The following is a 20,649-nucleotide window of genomic DNA, read 5'->3' as shown; positions in this document are numbered from 1 at the left end:
GGATCGATGGGCGGGCCGGCGCGCGAGCGACGGCTATGATTGGCCGTCGCATGGCGCGAAGCCGCCGGGTCGGGGCGATGCAGGTGTCCCGGTCGGAGTAGGGCGGTGATGGACGGCGCAGGGCGACGGGCGGACCGACGCGCGGACGGCGGCTCGCCCTGACGGGCCGCGGGTGGGCGCCGAGTCGGAAGAGAGGCTGGCTGGTCGCGCCGGGGTTGGAGTAGAGTCGCTCGGGGTCGACGGCGGCGGTGGACGACGCAAACCGATCAAGAATAGATCAGAAAACCAAAAAAACCGCGCGATCAAGATGACCGGCGGGAGAGAGAAAACCCCGGAGCAAGGCTTGGGGAAAAGACTCTCTAGGGCAGCCGGTCAACACGACCGGCGGACGAACCCTAGGTACGGGTGGCGCGGCCCCCGGCGGCGGTCATGGAGGCCGGCCGCCCCGGAGGCGGCGCGCGGGTGCGGAAGCGGCGGTGGCTAGGGTTTAGGATCGACTTGCGATAGATACCATGTTAGAAGGGAGAGAGGGATTGATGGAATAGTTTATTGTATTGCTTGAGCCTCGTGGGCATATATATATAGGAGTACAATCATTTACTTAGAGTACAAGACAAGACAGAACAAATCCTAGTCTATCTCGTCTTCCTAATATACATTATACTCAACATCCCCGGAGTACATCAAAAACTATGTTCAAATGCAAATCCGATGCTATAATTTTTTGTGACCTGCATTAAAATTTTGATAGTCAAATTTATGGTTAAACTTTGGCATAAATTACAAAAGGAACCAATAAATCAGGACGGAGATAGTACACTGGTTACAAAGATGCCAGACTGGGAGATCCACCAACGATCGGCTTTCAATTGCTACGAGATGAATACTTGTCCGTCGTCATGCGGTGAAAATAAATATTTTGACTTTTTGAGACATTAACGTGTAGGCAGTTTTATTTTTTCAGAAATGACCGAGATATGTTATAAAGGTTCAACAGAATTACATCCGTCCAAAAATGAAGCGCCACCATCCGCTCAAGTGCTACTTTTGCGAGTATTAAAACGGTAACCTAACTAGTAGCCGAGGCAGAGGGACCAAGACTCCCCTTCCTGCCCATTGGCCGCTGGAGCGGCAAGTAGATGGAAAGCAAATCCACAGGCTCACTGAGGAAGATCGAGGGAAGGAAGCTTTTGCTCTAGTCGCCTTGCCAGAGAGGACCAAAAGAGAGAGGAGACCAATGTGGAGGCACTTCTATTATGACGATGAGTGTAAAACTAAGTATTTCACGTTATCGCTGACCACCCTGCACCTCTTTGGTATAATTCCATTCATTGGTGTGTCTTCTTGCCTATCCATAATTAACATGCAAGACACTATTTCTGGTGAATTGTTTTTTGATTTCCCCCTATCTCAGCAAATGTTATGTCGTCGTGTCCTTCCACTTTGCATAATACCATTTGATGTGTGGTGTCACGTCTTTCCACCTGTTTCTCCCGCTCTACATGATGTATTATCTTGTTCATACACTCGTCATCGCTCTATTGATGTTTCATACTAGTTAGGGCACTATCGCTCTACTTTTTCTTTTAAAAGAAGGATGACCCCCGACCTCTGCATCTGCGTGATGCATGCAATCATTTTATTTATTATTCATAAAGACCTTACAAAGTAATATATCAATAAGTCTGAAGTCATCATCTTGGCAACATCTGTCGCTACTCCTATCCACTTGATGAAGGGGTGCCGAATGTCCGAACCAAATACCAAACAGACATTGCACCAAAACCTAACATCTAAAGCCGGATGCCCCAACCAAGCCGCATTGCCGGGTCTGGGGCACACACCGGTCTGGCGCACTCTTAGAGGCCGCCGCCACCATCTTCCATCGAACCATCTCTAGAGCAGGAATGTAACGCCCGGATAATTAGGCTACAGTAATCCCACGTCAATGATACCACGTCACCTCGATTACTGTTGCTAATCTCGCGTTAGTTCGAAACCGGTTCGAATTCAAATTCAAAATCAAGCAAACAATAAAATATTTTCAAACATTAAAACTAAAATGTTTGGGGACAGCCAGATAATGCATAGGTAATTATGATAGAGAAACCACATTTTTATAAAATGTCTCCATACTCTAAAATGAGTAAAACAGTAGTAAAAACAAATATTAAATGCTTTTAAAATGATAAACAATTACAAACTATTATATTTAGGTGCCAAGTTAATTGTGGCAGTGGTATAATTACTATTACTAATTTAGGAACTAACTATATGTTTTACAAAACTAAAATAATTTGAAAGATGAAATAAACAGAAAAGAAATTGAAAGATAAAAGAAAAACAAAAAAATCAAAAGGATAGATCCCCAGCTCCCATGGGCCTCGGCCCATCCCAACCCAGTCGGCCACCCCCCCCCACCAGGCCGGCCCAACCCCCCCCCCCACTCCCCTTAACGCCCCTGGTCCCGTAACCCTAACCCCATCCACCCCCACTCTTCCCACATTGCCTCCCCCCTCTCCCACACCACCTCTCGATCCCATATAGATCGGGGTGGCGTTCGACCGCGACGCCGCCGCCCGGGGAACCCCATCGCCCACGCCGTCGCTGCTCCATCCTCGGCTCCTCCTCGCCGGCTCCACCAACCCTTCCGCCCGTTTCCTAGATTTGGAGGCGTCACTCCCGACCACGTCGCCCATCGCCCAAGGACCTCGCCGCCGGAGCCCATCACCGCCTCGCCGAATAGTCGTCCCCGTCCTCCCCCTCGACCCCCACTGCCAGTCCCCTACACCTCGCGGTGAGGCCCCGGCCTCTGCTTCTCTTCCCCCTCTCCTTGCCATCGTCGGAACAGCCCACGGCTACGCTCGCACCGAGCACGCGCTCACCGCCAGACCGCGCACGCGCACACCCCTGGAGCCCCTCGACGCTCCCTGGTCGCGCCAGCGCGGGCGCCTTCACGCGCCCCACGCTCGTTTCCGCCTCGGGGCCGCGATCTCCTCCTTCATGCCGCGCCTGGGTCATGTGCCCGCTCGCCCGGCCGCACTCTAGTCGCGCCGAGTCCACCGCCGCCCGGGGCCCTGCCGCGCTCTGGCGACCGTCGCCCGCAACCACACCATAACGGGCTTGCCCCGTTCGGGCTAGCGCCTGCACGCTCCAGCGCCCGTTAACCCAGCGCACGGGTGGCTGGGCTGGGTCAATGACCGCTGGGGTCCACCCCCTGCACCAAAACAAGAATTAAAAAATATAATAATAAAAATAATTAACTTAATTAATTAAACTAAACAACTAATTAAACTAATTAATCATGATTAGTTAGTCTAGTGTATGACATGCGGGACCCACACGTAGTTGACCCAGTCAACTGCACAGTTGACTGCTGACATCAGCATGATGTCATGCTGACGTCATCTTTTACTATTCTGGATAACGTTTATTAAATAAATTAAATAAATCCTAAAAATGATTTAAATCTTTAAAAATTAATATAAAATAATCCGTAACTCGGACGAAAATACTTTCTACATGAAAGTTGCTCAGAACGACGAGACGAATCCGGATACGCAGCCCGTTCGTCCGCCACACATCCCTAACATATCGAACTCGCAACTTTCCCCCTTCGGTTCATCTGTCCGAAAACGCGAAACACCGGAGATACTTTCCCGGATGTTTTCCCCCTTCGCCTGTATCACCTCTTACCGCGTTAGGGCACACCTGACACCGCTGTTTGCTTTGTCATGCATCGTTATGCATCTGTTTGCATTGTATTCATTGTTTCTTCCCTCTCTTCTCTCCGGTAGACCACAAGACCGACGCTGCTGCTGCCCAGTTCGACTACGGAGTTGACGACCCCTCCTACTTGCCAGAGCAACCAGGCAAGCCCCCCCCTTGATTACCAGATATCGCCTATTCTTCTCTATACTGCTTGCATTAGAGTAGTGTAGCATGTTACTGCTTTCCGTTAATCCTATCCTGATGCATAGCCTGTCCTTTCTACTACTGTTGTTACCTTTACCTGCAATCCTACATGCTTAGTATAGGATGCTAGTTTTCCATCAGTGGCCCTACATTCTTGTCCGTCTGCTGTGCTATACTATCGGGCCGTGATCACTTGAGCGGTGATCACGGGTATATACTTACATAATCTATACATGACACCTATGGTGACTAAAGTCGGGTCGGCTCATAGGAGTACCCGCAAGTGGATCTTTGTGGCGGAGCGACAGGGCAGGTTGAGACCACCTAGGCGAGAGGTGGGCCTGGCCCTGGACGGCGTCCGCGGTTACTTCAACATAACACGCTTAACGAGTTCTTGGTATTTGATCTGAGTCTGGCCATTTGGTCTATATGCACTAACCAGCTACGCGGGAACAGTTATGGGTACTCGACGTCGTGGTATCAGTCGAAGCCTTCGTGACGTCAGCGACCAAGCGGCGCGCGCCGGATTGGACTGGAACGCCACTAGGCTAGGTCTGCTTCCGGCCGCGTTCGCAACGTGCAGGTGTGCAATGGGCCCAGACCCCTGCGCGCATAGGATTTAGACCGGCGTGCTGACCTCTCTGTTGTGCCTAGGTGGGGCTGCGACGTGTTGATCTTTCGCGGCCGGGCATGACCCAGAATAGTGTGTCCGGCCAAATGGGATCGAGCGTGTTGGGTTATGTGGTGCACCCCTGCAGGGAAGTTTATCTATTCGAATAGCTGTGTCCCTCGGTAAAAGGACGACCCGGAGTTGTACCTTGACCTTATGACAACTAGAACCGGATACTTAATAAAACACACCCTTCCAAGTGCCAGATACAACCCGGTGATCGCTCTCTAACAGGGCGACGAGGAGGGGATTGCCGAGTAGGATTATGCTATGCGATGCTACTTGGAGGACTTCAATCTACTCTCTTCTACATGCTGCAAGATGGAGGCTGCCAGAAGCGTAGTCTTCGACAGGACTAGCTATCCCCCCTTATTCTGGCATTCTGCAGTTCAGTCCACTGATATGGTCCTTTATACATATACCCTTGCATATGTAGAGTAGCTCCTTGCTTGCGAGTACTTTGGATGAGTACTCACGGTTGCTTTCCTTCCTCTTTTCCCCCTTTCCTTTCTACCTGATTGTCGCAACCAGAGGCTGGAGTCCAGGAGCCAGACGCCACCGTCGACGACGACTCCTACGACACTGGAGGTGCCTACTACTACGTGCAGCCCGCTGACGACGACCAGGAGTAGTTAGGAGGATCCCAGGCAGGAGGCCTGCGCCTCGTTCGATCTGTATCCCAGTTTGTGCTAGCCTTCTTAAGGCAAACTTGTTTAACTTATGTCTGTACTCAGATATTGTTGCTTCCGCTGACTCGTCTATGATCGAGCACTTGCATTCGAGCCCTCGAGGCCCCTAGCTTGTATTATGATGCTTGTATGACTTATTTATGTTGTAGAGTTGTGTTGTGATATCTTCCCGTGAGTCCCTGATCTTGATCGTACACATTTGCGTGCATGATTAGTGTACGGTCAAATCGGGGGCGTCACAAGGAACTGTCGCACCGACCTTGCTAGGCCTGCCGTCAACGCCACAACGGGGCCAGACAACGCCACCATCCTACACGTATCCATCCACACGCGCCCATCGACGAAACTCCGCAGCGGCATGCCGTTGAGGTCCGTCGTCGGCCATGCGGTAGATGTAACACCGCTCCTCCTCTTGTCTCCTCCAGCAAGCATTTGCTCCAAAACGATGCCCCCGAGAGGGGGAACGACACCCAAGGCATCGTCATCATCCGATCTGGTAGACCCATGTCTAGGGTTTTCCCTAGAACATCTCGATCGACTTGACGTGACCTGCAACGACAATGCCTCGAGAAGGAAACGACGTCAGACATGCCGCCATCATCTGCCAAGATCGCAGTCAGGCGCGATTTTCACTGGAAGAGGCGTCGTCCCGATCTCGCGGCTGGCTGAAACCACTCGAAGCCTCTCCATGAAGACGTATGCCTTCGCCGGTACTCCGACGGAGACCCTCCATCCCCTCACTGGAGCCCTCATTGCGCCACCGACCATCCACGTGAAGAATCGGTGATGGATCTGGGTGGGATCCAGATACGCGGCCGCCACCATGCCTGCCATTGCCAGAGAACCCGCCGGTTAACGACGGCCATGGGGGCTAGCACCGCCGCCGCATGACCAACGGCGTCGTCCTGGCCGCTGCGCATGTGCTCCTTGTTGGACTCGCCCAGCCGATCCATTAGAGACGCTATTGCATCCAGCACCCCGGCCCCTTCGGCGTCGGCCCCACCGACGGCGGCGATGGAGGAGAGGCAGCGTCGTTGTTGGCTTCTCGCGGCCTTGAGATCGTCCCCTGGCGGGGCCCTGGGGAGGCGTCCCGAGGGGGTCACGAGAGAATTCGTCGGTTTTTGTGTTCCATATTTCGTGTATTCCTCATTTCCCCGTTAAATAACTTGAGGTCTGGCTCCCTCACTATCGATGCTTACAATCGGTACTCGCTTATTTACTCGATCACTTCTAAATCATCACTTTCTTCCTCGCTAAAACTTATGAGAGAGGCAGTAAAAATAACTCGAGTGTTTGTTTCCTTGTTAATGTCAAACTAGGTACACACTTACACACAACATAGAATCTGAATGCTAAACTGAAAAGAACTACAGCCCTGATTGCTCTCGGCCCGCTACTCCAAGCGGCGGGTGCGACACACAAGAGCCTTATCGGCGTCCATCCTCTGGCATCATGAAAGCATCCCCTGAGACGAGCTCACTGCAGGACGACATCCTGGCGTCCACTCTGCACCGCCTCCTCATGGACGCACGGATGGGTGTAGTGTCTCTCATCCAAGAAGGACAAGAAAGGCAGTGGTGTGGTGTCGCCTGTGACAACAACCTCACATAGTCACATTGCGGCTCCCGGCGGTGCATCCGCCTAAGAGCATCTCCAGCCGTTGGCCTTCCTAGGAGGTAAAAAAATCGCCGTCTGGGGGCGAGCCGGCGGTCGAATCGGCTCTGGGGCGGTTGGGCATGCAGCCGTCGCCCCATGCGCTGATATCGGCCCAGTTTTCGTCCCACGTTCGGCGAAAAGTGGCCCGATACCGGCCCATATTCGACGTGGTTCGGCAATAAATTCTAACATAAATAAACTTTTTATCGCATAGTTCATCACAGAAAATAAAATTTCAACAACAAATAGTCCAATAAAATAGTTCAACAACAAAAACTCATATTTCATCACACGTCGAGCTAGGCGTCGCCCTTGATCCTCCATAGGTGATCCACCATATCCTGCTGCAGTTGATGATGCACTTGTGGGTCTCGGATCTCCTGACGCATACTGAGGTAGGCAGTCCAGGTTGCTGGTAGCTGGTGGTCAACTTTGGCTAGAGGACCCTACCTGTAGTATGGTTCAGTGTCAAACACTAGCTCTTCCTACTCGCTCTCGATGATCATGTTGTGCAAGATGACACAGCAAGTCATGATCTCCCACATTTGATTTTTCGACCAGGTCTGAGCAGCGTACCGGACAATAGCAAATCGAGATTGGATCACACCAAATGCCCGCTCGACATACTTCCTGCAAGCCTCCTGAACCTTGGCAAAGTGGGACTTCTTGCCCCCTGGCACATCGTTTGAGATAGTCTTCACAAATGTAGACCATCTCGGATAGATGCCATCAGCTAAGTAGTACCCCTTGTTGTACTGCCGCTCATTGACCTCGAAGTTCACCGGAGGAGAATGACCTTCAACAAGAGGCAAAGACAGGGGAGCACTACAGCACGTTGATGTCATTGTGAGTTCCTGGCATATCAAAAAAGGAGTGCCAAATTCAGAGGTCCTGTGTGGTCACCGCCTCAAGTATCACACTGCAACCGCCTTTGCCGCCTTTGTACATCCCCCGCCAAGCAAATGGGCAGTTCTTCCATTTCCAATGCATGCAGTCGATGCTTCCAAGCATCCCAGGAAATCCTCTTGCTGCATTCTGTGCTAGGATCCGAGCAGTGTCTTCCGCATTGGGTGTTCGCAAGTATTGCGGTCCAAACACTGCCACCACTGCCCGGCAGAACTTGTAGAAACACTAAATGATGGTGGACTCGGCCATGCGCCCATAGTCGTCGAGTTAATCACCGGGTGCTCCGTATCCAAGCATCCTCATCGCTGTCGTGCAGTTCTGGATTGAGGTGAATCCAAATTTGCCGGTGCAATCCTTCTTGCACTTGAAGTAGCTGTCGAGCTCCCGGATGGAATTCACAATCCAGGGAAAAAGCTTTCGGCTCATCCGATAACGGCGCCAAAATGTTTTGTCGCCATGCAGTGGAGCGTCGGCGAAGTAGTCGGAGTAGAGCATGCAGTAGCCTTCGAGACGATGCTGGTTATTTGCTTTCATCCGCCCCGGCGCCGAGCCACCTCGCCGCGGCTTTTCATTGCTCGGCAGCAGGCCGGCGAGGGCGGCGAGGACCATGAGATGTTCCTCTTCCTGGACGCCGGCCTCGGCTTCCTCCTCCAGCAGCGCGGCGAGCGCTTCCTCGTCGTCCGAGTCCATTGCCGAGGCAGACAAATCGCCGAACACCTTGCGGGCGCGGTGGGCGTGTACCCGCCGCAACACTGCCCCTCCGCGGCCGGAAACGCCAGAAAAATCGCCCAGCTGCTGGCGGAGGGGCTGCCTCGGCGAAACTTCTGCTCTTTTTTCCGGCGAGGATGGGCTATCTAGCGGTGGGCGGGCGGTGGTCGGTTCCGGGATCAGCCGGCTGTGCGGCCGAGCGCGCGGGGGGTGGGAGGCGAATCTGGAAAAAAAGACTTGACTTTTTGCCTGACGGTGTGGGCCAGATGTGCTTTTCCCTTGTGCCGGAGCCCCTGAGCGCCTCTAGTGCGCCGGGTTCGGCCTGCGATCGCCGGGCCCAAAAACGGGCCGAGCCGGCGAATTTCGGCGTCCTGGGAGCGTGACTGGGGCGTTTTTTCGAAAAAGTCGCCGGAGGGGGGGCGCAGCTGGAGATGCTCTAAGACAACAGTGGTGGTCAATGACCGGAATGGTCGGCGCTCCACGTGTTGGCACCCTGCGATGAATAACTTGGCACAACGTCCTCCCACCCGACGGCAATGACCCTTTCCCTTCGAGGAAATTGGTAATCGCACAAAAAAGGAGCTTATTCTTTTGGATATTATATATTGTAATCCTCTAAATATGACATATGTACGTATTGGTCCAGGTGACTCGAACTCAAGAAAATCAGGCTTCCTAGACTTTCCAATTACGCCTTCGAATTCCATGCTATTCATAAATAAGTCGTTATTCTTACTAGACAATCACACAAGCCCTTGGTTGTTTTACCACGCTCTTTATCATAAGTTTGAGTGTGGACCAAAATAGTGACTTTGTGGTGAACTGGTAGATGGGCATGTGCCGAAAGTAAGCGGTGATATTGAGCGGAGCGAAACCTCGGTTTGTTTCGTGTGGATAGGAGGAAATATAAAATATTATTGAATTAAATGCATAGATGACCTCAACTACTACCTTCGTTTCAGTTTACAAGTCCTACGCGTATACCTAGGTTGCCAATTTTATCATCCTAATATAAACTATATAACACAAAAATTATACCGTTTGAAAATAGAACATCTGAAGTTTATGTTGGTATATTTTTTGTAATATATGACTTGTATTAGGTTGCTGAAATTGACGACCTAGGGGTACGCGCACGCCCTGTAAACTGAGAGAGAGGGAGTACTACTGAATGCCAAATAGAATGATGGTGCGTGGAAAAATGTGACAACACACGCCATTAGTGTGCGTAAACATGATGACACAATATTGGTTGGGCCTGGGGCAAAAGCCACAAGACACATAAATGAAAGGAATAAAACAAAGAGGTGGACGATGGTTGGAAGAGATTATGAGGTAAGTACCTCCATTCGATATCTCGAGATGATCTTTGCCCATTCCGCAACAATACACGTGGGTATTTAGCTAGTTATTATTTGTTGAGGGAAATAGTCAAATTCACCTAGGGGGTCTCACCCGGTCTCACATATCACCAACATGTTTAAAAGTAAAGTCATGTGAAATAAACTAAGGCCCAACCAATAGACATGGTCAAGACAAACCGTGTGTACCTCAGATGGTTAGGTTCCTTGTGGTGGAACCAACCCTCCAGGGTTCAAGCCCTAGAGTTGACATTGGTGCTCGCATTTTTTTATCCATTTACGCCTTTCTGGCGGTGTTCGCTCAGTGGGACAAGAGGTACCCTTCGTCTACAAGACGTCTGTGATGACTTCGTCAATCTTGTGTTAGAAAAATAGATATGGCCTACAAGTTAGAGAAAAATTATAAAAACGAAGTAAGCCCATGAAGGACGAAACCTAATTCAACAGCATGTTTATCGTTGCAAGATTATGACACCCTTAGTGCTATCATGTCATGTCTCCATGACTTGTCAACCCTACCAATACTTAGTGGGTTTGTCGTAAACGGTTTGCCAAACCAAGAGAGAAAATTCAGCTTAATAATTGAATTATTCCAATTGTATAAATTTTTTGAGGTATTTTAAAATGTGATAGCATCTTAACAAGTGATTTCCGGACCAAAATCTAAATTTAGGTGGTGTATTATAAAGAAGAGAGAAGGTGGTGATGTGGATCAAGCTGGTGCTATTTATGTCAAAGTCGGGTTGAAAACCAGTGAAAAACAAGATAGATATGCAGTATTATTCTCAACGGAACTTTCGTTCGTTAACAGCACCAATATCACCATCATATATAACTTCATTTGTCGATGCAAAAAAAATCTTCATTTTTTGATTAAATTATCTAGAACATGCGTATTATTCTAGCGGCGCTAGAAAGGAAAAATATCTGGTTGTTAACAAGACACATCTCATGCAATATGACTAGCTACCTAACAGGCCAGAATATTCAACTAAACATCCCCACAAGTTCGGACGACCTATATAAAGGGCTGGTAGACACACTGAAACCCCTAACACACACAAAACACAGAGAGAATATACATGGCAGCGTCACCGCTGCCGAGATGGGCTCCGACGCCGAGCCCTACCAAGCCACTCCGGTCGACGACGTCGTCGAGCACCGCCATGGTTTCATGGCGCGGATGGTCGACGTGGCCGTCCAGCCCCATCTTCTTCCCGCGTTGTCTCTCCGACTCCGAGCCGCCGGCTAGTGGGGTGGTAGACAATGTAGAGCCCGGTACTACGGAGGTATTTCTCACATGGAAAGACCTTTCGGTGACGGCCATGAACGGGAGAAAGGGTCGTGCTGTGATCCTTGATAAGCTTAGCGGCTACGCGCGCCCTGGAGAAGTACTGGCTCTCATGGGTCCTTCGGGCTGTGGCAAAACTACTCTACTTGATACCTTAGCTGGTATGGCTTTCCTACCCTACAAAATAAGCTAGTAACTTGACATGTTCATCTTCGGGAAACTTATACTCAACTTTTTGCTCAAAGGAAAGCTTTACTTTCTTCAACCCTGTCTAGAAATGCATAACTATGTTATCTCAAAAGGAGTACATGTACATCATTGCCGATACTGTATCTGCCCGCCCATTATTGAGAAAAGGACCCAATTCGTAATTGAAGTACACTTGCTAGGGAAATGAAAAAAAGATACCGTTGAAAATAATATTTGTATTATCTTCCAGTCTCCACATCTAGATGATACTAGGTAACCATAATGTAAAGTGCTCGGAAAAATTACATATGATAGGAGATATGTTGGTTATCTGCTAATTTGTTGCAGTCATGGTCTTGGGGTATTTATACTCTTGCAGTTTGTGATATTGCTTAGAAAACATGTCCGGAGACCAAGACGATAAAAGAAATACATCAGAAGATTATTTAACCTTCAGTTCTAAATCTAAAGTTTGCACACAAGTTTGGGTATACTCTCCTTGTTTACATTTACGTTTTGGTCATAACATGTATGCTTAAACAGGACGACTTGGACCCAACATGAAAGAGAGTGGAGAGATCATGATCAACGGTTGCCGACAGAAAATTGCATCCAGAACCTCCGTAAGTTGCACATGCTCATGCGAATGCTCTCAATCGGCTAGCTACCTATTAAAACTGAACCAAATCACAGCCCTCTCATGACTTACACGTTTCTGGCCGTCCGTTCACATGATACGGCCGATCTCAAGTGACATGACCGATGGCTATTAAAGGTTGTCGTACTGAAATCTACTTACCAGAAAATGGCATACGTGTAGCAATGCTCCTACAATATTGATAGAGATGTAATTAAGCCTCGACGTTTGCGTGTAACTACCTAATAATAAGTTCCGACCGATCGCTTGCATGCACTAAAGGCGTATGTGACCCAAGAAGACGTGCTGATGGTGACGCTGACGGTGGCGGAGGCGGTGCACTACTCGGCGGAGCTTCAGCTGCCGGACTCCTTGACGCCGGCTGAGAAGCGCTCGTGGGCCGACGATGTTATCAAGCAGATGGGGCTCGCCGCGGTGGCCGGAACCCGGATCGGCGGGCCCGTTTCCAAGGGCATCAGCGGTGGCCAGCGGAAGCGAGTGAGTATCTGCATTGAGCTGCTGGCGTCACCGGCGCTCATCTTCCTCGACGAGCCGACCAGCGGGCTTGACAGCGCCGCGTCGTACCACGTCATGAGCCGCATCGTCGGGATAGCCAAAAGGAATGGGACGACGGTCGTCGCAGCCATCCACCAGCCAAGCACAGAGGTGTTCGAGCTCTTCCATGGTCTCTGCCTGCTAGCCAACGGAAAGACGGTTTATTTCGGGCCAGCTTCCAAAGCAATGGAGGTACGGATACGTTTTAGTGTTAGTATTACATAGAAAAACATCTAGTGCAATATTTTGGCCTGAACTGCAACACAACCAATGTTCTGAAATGTGCCAACTCAGCGATGGGCACATGGGTCACTGTTTACATATGCACATGGGTCACTGTTTTAGAAAGTTCAAAGATGCATTTCAAACTTTTGATACTGTCCAATAAATACGTATTAAAAGTTTCATGGACCACTTGCAAAGTTTGGTATCTTTGTTCTGTTAAATTCATAGTTGTTACAGCAGTTCCATAATGTCGATAAAAATGCACAAACTCTCACTCCAATATGCACCTTTAACCTGGGAAAAGCCCCACCCAATCAGTTTCCCGAACAAATTCTCTACACTAGTAGGTCAAGGCAGTTGAAGGCCACATGGATGGTGAACCAAAGAAGGGCGGCAAACGAGCATGAAATAAAAAGATGGTGATTTATTTACCCTTGATCATATAAACAACATTTTTTACTCCCTTGTCACTTAGATTTGTCAAATTATCCTTCCTTAGGATTACCCCTCGATGAACACACCATGGGTACTTATTTATCTTGAGCGGAACCTTAGTTTTCAAACTGACAGGCCTGGTATTTATATGATCCTAATACATAGATTTAATAGAGAATACCCAAGAAGAATGCAACCGCCCTCGGAAGGAATCAGATTTATTAGTTAAGTTGATCCAACATACTAAATCGAGCCTTGATATCCACTTATCCTCGATCAAAGCACATCGAAACTGAATGTTCAACGGATTTGCCCTAATACTATATTAACAGAAACATCTTTCCATTGCAAAATATTGTAGAAGGTGAGGTACGGTAAAGCCAATGGTGTAGCTTCCCGATGCCTCAATATCCTTAGGCGCCAGGTCCTCGCATATATACTGAATGTCATGTATAGACGAACCATTAGGATCGACATCTTTAGTGGGAATGACATCCCACCATGCTTACTATGTGTAGGATTCCAAAATATGTAAAACCTGCTCACACAAGTCTTACAAATCACACATCTTTCTCAATTTTAGAGATTCATGCAATTATTAGTTTTTTGTTTGCTAGAACATTCACTATGTTTACAAGGTAGAAAATCATTTGACGTCAGCGACATAAAAGTTCTAAATATTTCTAAACTTTGCATCTTAAGAACTTTTTACATAAAGTTTGTTGACTAATGTAAACACCGATTTTTTATAACCATTACATTTTCCTAGCAAAACGTATTTGTTATTGTAAGCTATTTATTTTTGTCATGAAAATTAATATCTAGATTGTGTACAAAAACAGCAATTCTCATTTGGGTAACTTGTACTTCTTCGATGCTAATGGCTTCCCATGCCCATTGAGGATGAATCCTTCGGGTCACTTCTTAAGGATGATAAACATAGACTTTGAGGTACGAAATTGATCTCTCGAGGTTTTTTATACTTTGAAATTTTAGCTCCAATGAAATTCAAAGGCATATACAACATATTTTCATAGGAATTTGAGGAAGAATCTACCGTTAATGCGCCGCATGCTGCGAAAGTAATCCAGACTTTGGTTGGTTCTTCTGGGACTGTTGCTATCTTAGACACTGAAATGGAAGCAAGGCAAAGAAATCATGTTTCTTCATTATCTAGACTAAGATGACGCATTAGGTTGAGTTTGAAGTAGATATGTCTCACTCATATGCTTCATGTTTCTATGGTTTATCATCCTGCAGGGAGAGTATGTAGTTCAACAAAGGCAAGCTACATTCTTGACCAAATTAGTTGTCCTAACCAAAAGATCAATGATAAACATGCACAGAGACATAGGCTATTATTGGTTGCGCTTTGGTATCTACATGGCACTTTTTCTAACCATTGGGAAAATTTTCTTCAATGTTGGTCACAATTATTCATCAATCCAAGTAAGTCGTTGATTTCTAATCTATATGATGAAGCGACAAAAACAACAACTAGTAACAGAATACCACTTTATATTTCTTGACCCTTTAAGGCACGAGCATCCATGCTTATGTACACATCCACCTTCATGACAATGATGGCAATCGGAGCTTTTCCATCATTTGTCGAGGATATGAAGGTGGGGAATATTATCCTTTCTTACACAAATCTACTTTGTGTTTGTGATTTTGGGTTACATGATCGTTTGTAAAATGTAGATATTTGAGAAAGAAAGGAGGAGTGGACACTAGGAGTCACTGAATTTGTCATAGCCAACACACTTTCATCAACTGTATACTTGGGCCTCATATGCGTGCTACCGGCTATAATTGCTTATTACCTAACTGGGCTTCAAAGAGGAATAGGACACTTCTTCTTCTTTGTCGCAACACTATGGGCTTGCACAATGTTGGTTCAAGGTTTGATGATGATTGTAGCAGCCATCGTACCTGATTTTCTCCTGGGTATAATCACAGGATCTGGAGTACAAGGGTTGCTAATGCTAAACGCCGGTTTCTTTAGGCTTCCAAATGACCTCCCAAAACCAATATGGAACCAACTTACTACATATCCTACCACAAATATACAACTCAAGGACTGTACAAAAATGAATTCTTGGGATTGGTGTTCCCAAATTTAGCTGGTGTCGATGGAGTCATCACCGGTCAATATATCCTGAAGAACAACTTTCAAGTGGAGTTAGGCTACTCAAAGTGGGTTGATCTTGCGATATTACTTGGAATGGTCATTATCTACAGAGTAATTTTCCTGGTTATTATAAAGGTTGTCGATGCGGCAAAACCCATGATAAAATCCTTCATAGTAAAAGTGTAACTATTACTATATGTATGTAGTTTTATATAAGATAACAAGACATGTTTTATTTGTATCATATATGTATGTAGTTTGCATAGATAAAAGCATAGATATTGAGATGGTTGTATTCCTTATATGTTTATTTTCTCTTGAATAAATCACCACTATATTCATTAGTCGAGGGTATTTCCCAAGGTAGCTAGCAACAATATCAAATTTGTCTAGGAGTGGCATATTTTAGATGTCAAAGAAGCTAGCTTAGGAGGACGTGTTATCCCCAGCCGACCAGGGTTCAAGTCCTGGTGCTCGCATTTTTCTGGACTTATTTCAGGATTTCCGGTGATGAACGTTCAGTGGGAGGAGATGTTTCCATCGACTACAAGGTGCTTATGGTGACTTCGTAAAATCTCAATATGATATGCCGGACCAGTCTTGTGCTCATAGTGGTATGGGATGTGTGTGTGTTCATAGGGGTGAATGTATGTGTATATATGAGCGCTTGCGTGTGAAAAAATTACTAAACCCACAAAAAATGGATAATACTACTGCGTTCCAGACCCAAGTGCAGCAGGCCAAAATGCAGATATTATGCCGTGCTTCGGTGTCTCGGGAGGCATTATGGTTGGCCCATATATGGAGGCTGATTGGCCTAAAAAAAGCTAGGTAGCGCTTGCCTAAAACCGGGCAACCCTAATTGATGCCTGAATGGTGGATTCTATCCTAGATGGGTGAATTTTGAGATTTTACTAGTGTTCTCATTCTTTACCTAAATCTAGGCCATTTTTAGACATACCTCGGATGTGCCTAGCTTTGTGCCTGAAACCTGGCTAGTGCCTCAACAACTTGTGTGCTTGGTTGGGCCATCCTTGCTGTTAGAAATAAATGAGCTAGGCTCATTAATAATTGAAATCTCAAATTGAGGAGGCCATGAACAACTTTTTTGACCTACAAAAGAAGAAGCTCCCGTTCGATAAAGGAAATGCCTGGTCAAGAGCCAAAGGAAGTGGAGGTGAAGCAAAAGGAGTTGGAGCCCGCGCTAATCTCTAAGGAAGTGAAGATCATCAGGACTGACACAAGCAAGATGGCCCCAAAAAAGAAGACTTGGTTTGGGAGGAAGCAAAAGTTCATGATGGACCAAGATGTATGATCATCTCTTATTTGCTTGTTTTTCATGAACTATGGCCGAGATGCATGAACTATGCCCATGGCACTTGTGGGGCTCCGGTGGGTCTTTTCGTTCAATGTTGTATGCTGGCATGGTATATGGTACTATGCAAACAAATGCTAGATGACTTGCTATGTTTGATGATGAAATATGTTTACTGAAGAAAAGAAAAACGGCCGAGCGGATCAAATGGGTCGGCCAGATGGGCGCGGACAAGGCGCGGACGACGCCCCTATTGTCCACCAAACCAGATAAAAAGCGGATAAAGTCCGCATCGGTCGGCCAGTTAGAGTTGGTCTCCAACCAATGTGGATGCTCTAAGCCCTTTACAACACAAGGTGCTTATGAGAGGTGTTTAGAAAAATAAACCAGTTTTTTTATAAGCACCAATGCTTATTGGTAGAGGAGAGACAAAATAATCAGGCAGCCCTCTTGTGCAGAGCTAAGCACTGAAGCATCTTGCATTGTACAATGCCTAAGCAAACTCGATCTTTTGTTCACGGTCCAGTTTTAGTTGTGTCAGACGGTTGCACCTATGTAACTATGTGCTACGTACATCTATACTAATCTACAGGACATATGTAGTCCAGCTACTCCTAGTCACGAGCGGAGTAACGCGCAAAGCGCCAGTGGAGAGGACACTCGTCTCTGGCCTGCCTTACTGTTCACTCGCAAGTGGGAATAAACAGGCACGCAACCATAAGCTCGATCAGCTCACTCTCAGCAGCTGCCAGCTACTGACCCTTTTTGTTAACGCGCTAGGCGGCAAAAGCGCACCACGAGAGCTCGTCGAACATGTCGAACATGGCGGGATAAACAATTGCCGACATGGCACGCCGATCGGTTTATCGATACATCATTTCCGTTTCTTTTGCACATCACTAAGCCCGGCATTAAAGCTTGTTTTTGGACGCACTAACGACCATGGAGGTCTGTTTCAGAGGGGGGAAAAGCGCGCGTAATGATTTTACCCCGCCAGAAAAGCGTAAAGGTTCTTCGTGGATCATAAGGCGATCTTTGTAACACTACTCCGGCTAGAAGTTTCTCAGTGACAGAAGATTTTCATGACTGGATAAGACTAATTAAAGCGAGGTTATTGAGCTGATCCAGATTAAGTTTAACTCTGGTTAAAATTAAGAGGACGCTGGTAGTACAGTGGTGCGTCCACTTTCTGAGTGAGTATATAAATAGGTTGTCCTACTCCTAGTTCAAAGCAAGAAGCCAGACGAATCAAAGCTCCGACGCGCCCCGACAAATGGCATCTAAGGTGGTTCTCCTCCTCGTGGCCGCGCTGGCGTGCGTGCTCGGCGGCGCCGAGGCGAAGCTCGGCAGGCTGGTCGTCAGCGGCGTCGTGCCGTGCAAAACCGGCAGCCTCATCGACATCGCCACCTCCCCCGTGTTCCCGAGTACGTACGCGCATGCCTCGCAAATCCTGGCGACACACACGCACACACACACATACGGCTAATGGATCTGTTCTGTGCTATGCAGACGCGGAGGTGGAGCTGCGGTGCGCGGGGCAGGTGGTGGCCGGCGCGACGACGAACACCAACGGGTCCTTCACGATGGAGGCGGACCTGACGAGCGCGCTGGCGGCGTTCATCGGCCGGTGCTCGCTGGTGGTGGACACGCCGCTCATCAAGTGCGACGCCCAGCTGCCGCCGGCGGGGAAGCTCGTGTCCTACCTGCAGGGCCCGCTCACCAGGCTGCTCGGCGGCATCTTCCACCTCTTCCCCGCCGGCTTCTCCTTCCACGGCCGGTGAAAATAGCTCACCGCCTCGTCGGTCCAACCATCTCAGCATACTGAGATCTTGTTAATCACCTCTGTCTTGTCTATCTTTAGTTTGGATTGAAATGAAGTGTATGGCAAGTTGCAGGAGCTGCAAACGCTTGACGCAAGTGTTGTTGTAAGTTGGCTAAGTAGAGCAACCGGATGGATAATCGTTTCTCGAATACGCACAAGCGTGCGTATCATATATTCTGGCTGGATAATCGTATTTCGTAAATCTGCGTGCTAAAGTTTCAGTGAAGATCATGTAAGCAAGCCGGTATTGACCCGGTATTGCTACATGATCGCACAATGTCAGTGTCTTCCAAAGTGTGACGATCCTCTCGAGTATAAAGCACGTCTAATGATGACGCTTGTCCCTCCCCTTGCTTGCATAACAATCCTCTAATGTGAGTCTTACAGATTCTTTCGTTAGTGGTGTATAAACAACATGTATAATGACCTTCATAAGACCTGTGACAGCTTTTTTTCGTGAATGAGATTTGAAGGTGCGCAAGTGGTCCGAAAGTGCAGGATAAAGGCCAACAAAGTGAGATGCCACTCTGAACTCTTCAGTGTGCCGTCCATGCCTAACTTTAGTTCTGATTTTCATCATCTCATCTCCACTGGCTTGACCAATACATCCACGGATATCCGCGGCAAAATGGAAATGTAACATTTGCAAGGGTACCCAATCTTCAAATATAAAATAAGGTGACTAAGGGCAACTCCAAAGTGCGGACATGTTTGGCCAGTGGTCCCCAAATTTGTTCAGACCGGTCCTGACGTCCGGAATCCCACAAGTCGATACCAAACTGGGGGAGGTCTAGGGGTCCAGATGTCTGCCACGTCGGACTTATTGTTTACAAGCGAAACCCACACTTTTTTGTTGCCTCTGCCCCTATCGACCCCCCCCCCTCTCATTCCGGCCCATCGTCGTCCACCGACCACCGCCGTGATGGAGCCGTCAGAGGAGTCGATAACGATATTCATCGCCCCGTCGGACCCGGAGGCGGCCGCCTGGAAGGTTCAGTCCATGGAACGCAACGCCTAGCACGTCAAGGCAAGGAAGAAAGCGGAGGATGCGGCGGCGGCAGTCAATGAGGAGCTCCTAAGACAAAGCACAAGGGCAGGACGGTGTCGCCCGGTCTGTCGTAGACCCGGCCCTCTCAGTTGAAGGCGCCCTACTACTATGCCACCCAGCAGCTCGGACCACCCGATAGGCAGCAGTCCGCATCCTCCTCCACTTTTGGCTATCGAGTGTTTTTCACCGTTGAACTCAACACCGACTACGTCTTCACAGAGTCGCAGGCGCTTGTCGGGTCACGAATACGGATTGCGAAGCACTCGTCCGTCGTGTCTGGTCACTGTTTGCCAAAATGTCTCAACCAAGCACGATGGTGGCAAATGAGCCTTCTTCCCGTTCTTCTGCTTCATTGCATCTGCATCACATCAACCTTACGGTGATACACAACAAATGTTCTTCATCTGTCTGCACAGTTCCGCCTCTCGAGGTGGCATGTTCTTGCGGTTTTCATGCCTTGATGCTACGGATATTCAACAAATCATTCAATTTGTGCCATGGTTGTCATCTGTCGACTGTTGCGATGGAGGAGCAACAAAGTTTAAGGTTTCGGCTTTGGCAATGGAACTGTGGAACTTTAGTTCTTTTTTTCTATTTCTTCAAACAACTGTCCACGATTGTATCCATATCGTATCATAAACACTTGATAGATAACACACATGATTTCAAGTACAGTAAAAGAATCTTTTGTAAGTTCACTTTCTTTGGAAGAGAGAGGGGCCTTTTCTTAGGGGTTGTTCTTTTGAGGACTCTAAGAGAAGGTTTTGTTTTAAGATGTGGCCCACTCCGGCCCAAGAGGGCAGCACTAGCATTCCTGCACACCGGTAAAAGTATCATTCGCACCAACATAATAAATGCAACAAGAAAAACAAGGCAATGTTTATTATTGATAGCATACAATGATGATGGAGTATCAGGAACAACACTCTTGGTTGGTATGGGAGTTTTAGAAATAATCACACTAGTGATATCAGGAGAAAAGTCGCATGTCGCTTCCACTTCCATTATTCATTGATCCCTAAGTCCCTGACACCATACAAGGAGCAACACGCCAGTAAATACCACTTTGCACCAACGTAATAAACGCAACAAG

General features: G+C 47.9%; 2 protein-coding genes across 2 annotated transcripts; both read left to right on the top strand.

The window, feature by feature from the left end:
* The first annotated feature begins 10,909 nt into the window (after positions 1 to 10,909).
* Positions 10,910 to 15,715, top strand: LOC109746442 (ABC transporter G family member 1). Its single transcript, XM_020305563.3, is given in 10 exon segments — positions 10,910 to 11,357; positions 11,929 to 12,008; positions 12,305 to 12,769; positions 14,105 to 14,188; positions 14,275 to 14,397; positions 14,498 to 14,686; positions 14,776 to 14,862; positions 14,942 to 14,969; positions 14,972 to 15,274; positions 15,277 to 15,715. Coding segments are annotated over 10 exon segments (2,010 nt in total). The 5' UTR covers positions 10,910 to 10,987; the 3' UTR covers positions 15,558 to 15,715.
* Positions 15,716 to 17,900: 2,185 nt separating this feature from the next.
* On the top strand, positions 17,901 to 18,710 carry LOC109746443 (phylloplanin). The gene is made up of 2 exons (XM_020305565.1): positions 17,901 to 18,110; positions 18,196 to 18,710. Exons 1-2 carry the CDS (start codon positions 17,960 to 17,962, stop codon positions 18,465 to 18,467), a joined length of 423 nt encoding a protein of 140 aa, XP_020161154.1. The 5' UTR covers positions 17,901 to 17,959; the 3' UTR covers positions 18,468 to 18,710.
* Positions 18,711 to 20,649: the final 1,939 nt, after the last annotated feature.

This window comes from Aegilops tauschii, chromosome 2 (genome assembly GCF_002575655.3).
Source record: "Aegilops tauschii subsp. strangulata cultivar AL8/78 chromosome 2, Aet v6.0, whole genome shotgun sequence".
In the NCBI taxonomy this organism is placed as follows: Eukaryota; Viridiplantae; Streptophyta; class Magnoliopsida; order Poales; family Poaceae; genus Aegilops; species Aegilops tauschii.
Note: the sequence above shows the minus strand (reverse complement) of the source record. Positions and strands in the feature narration are given on the sequence as shown.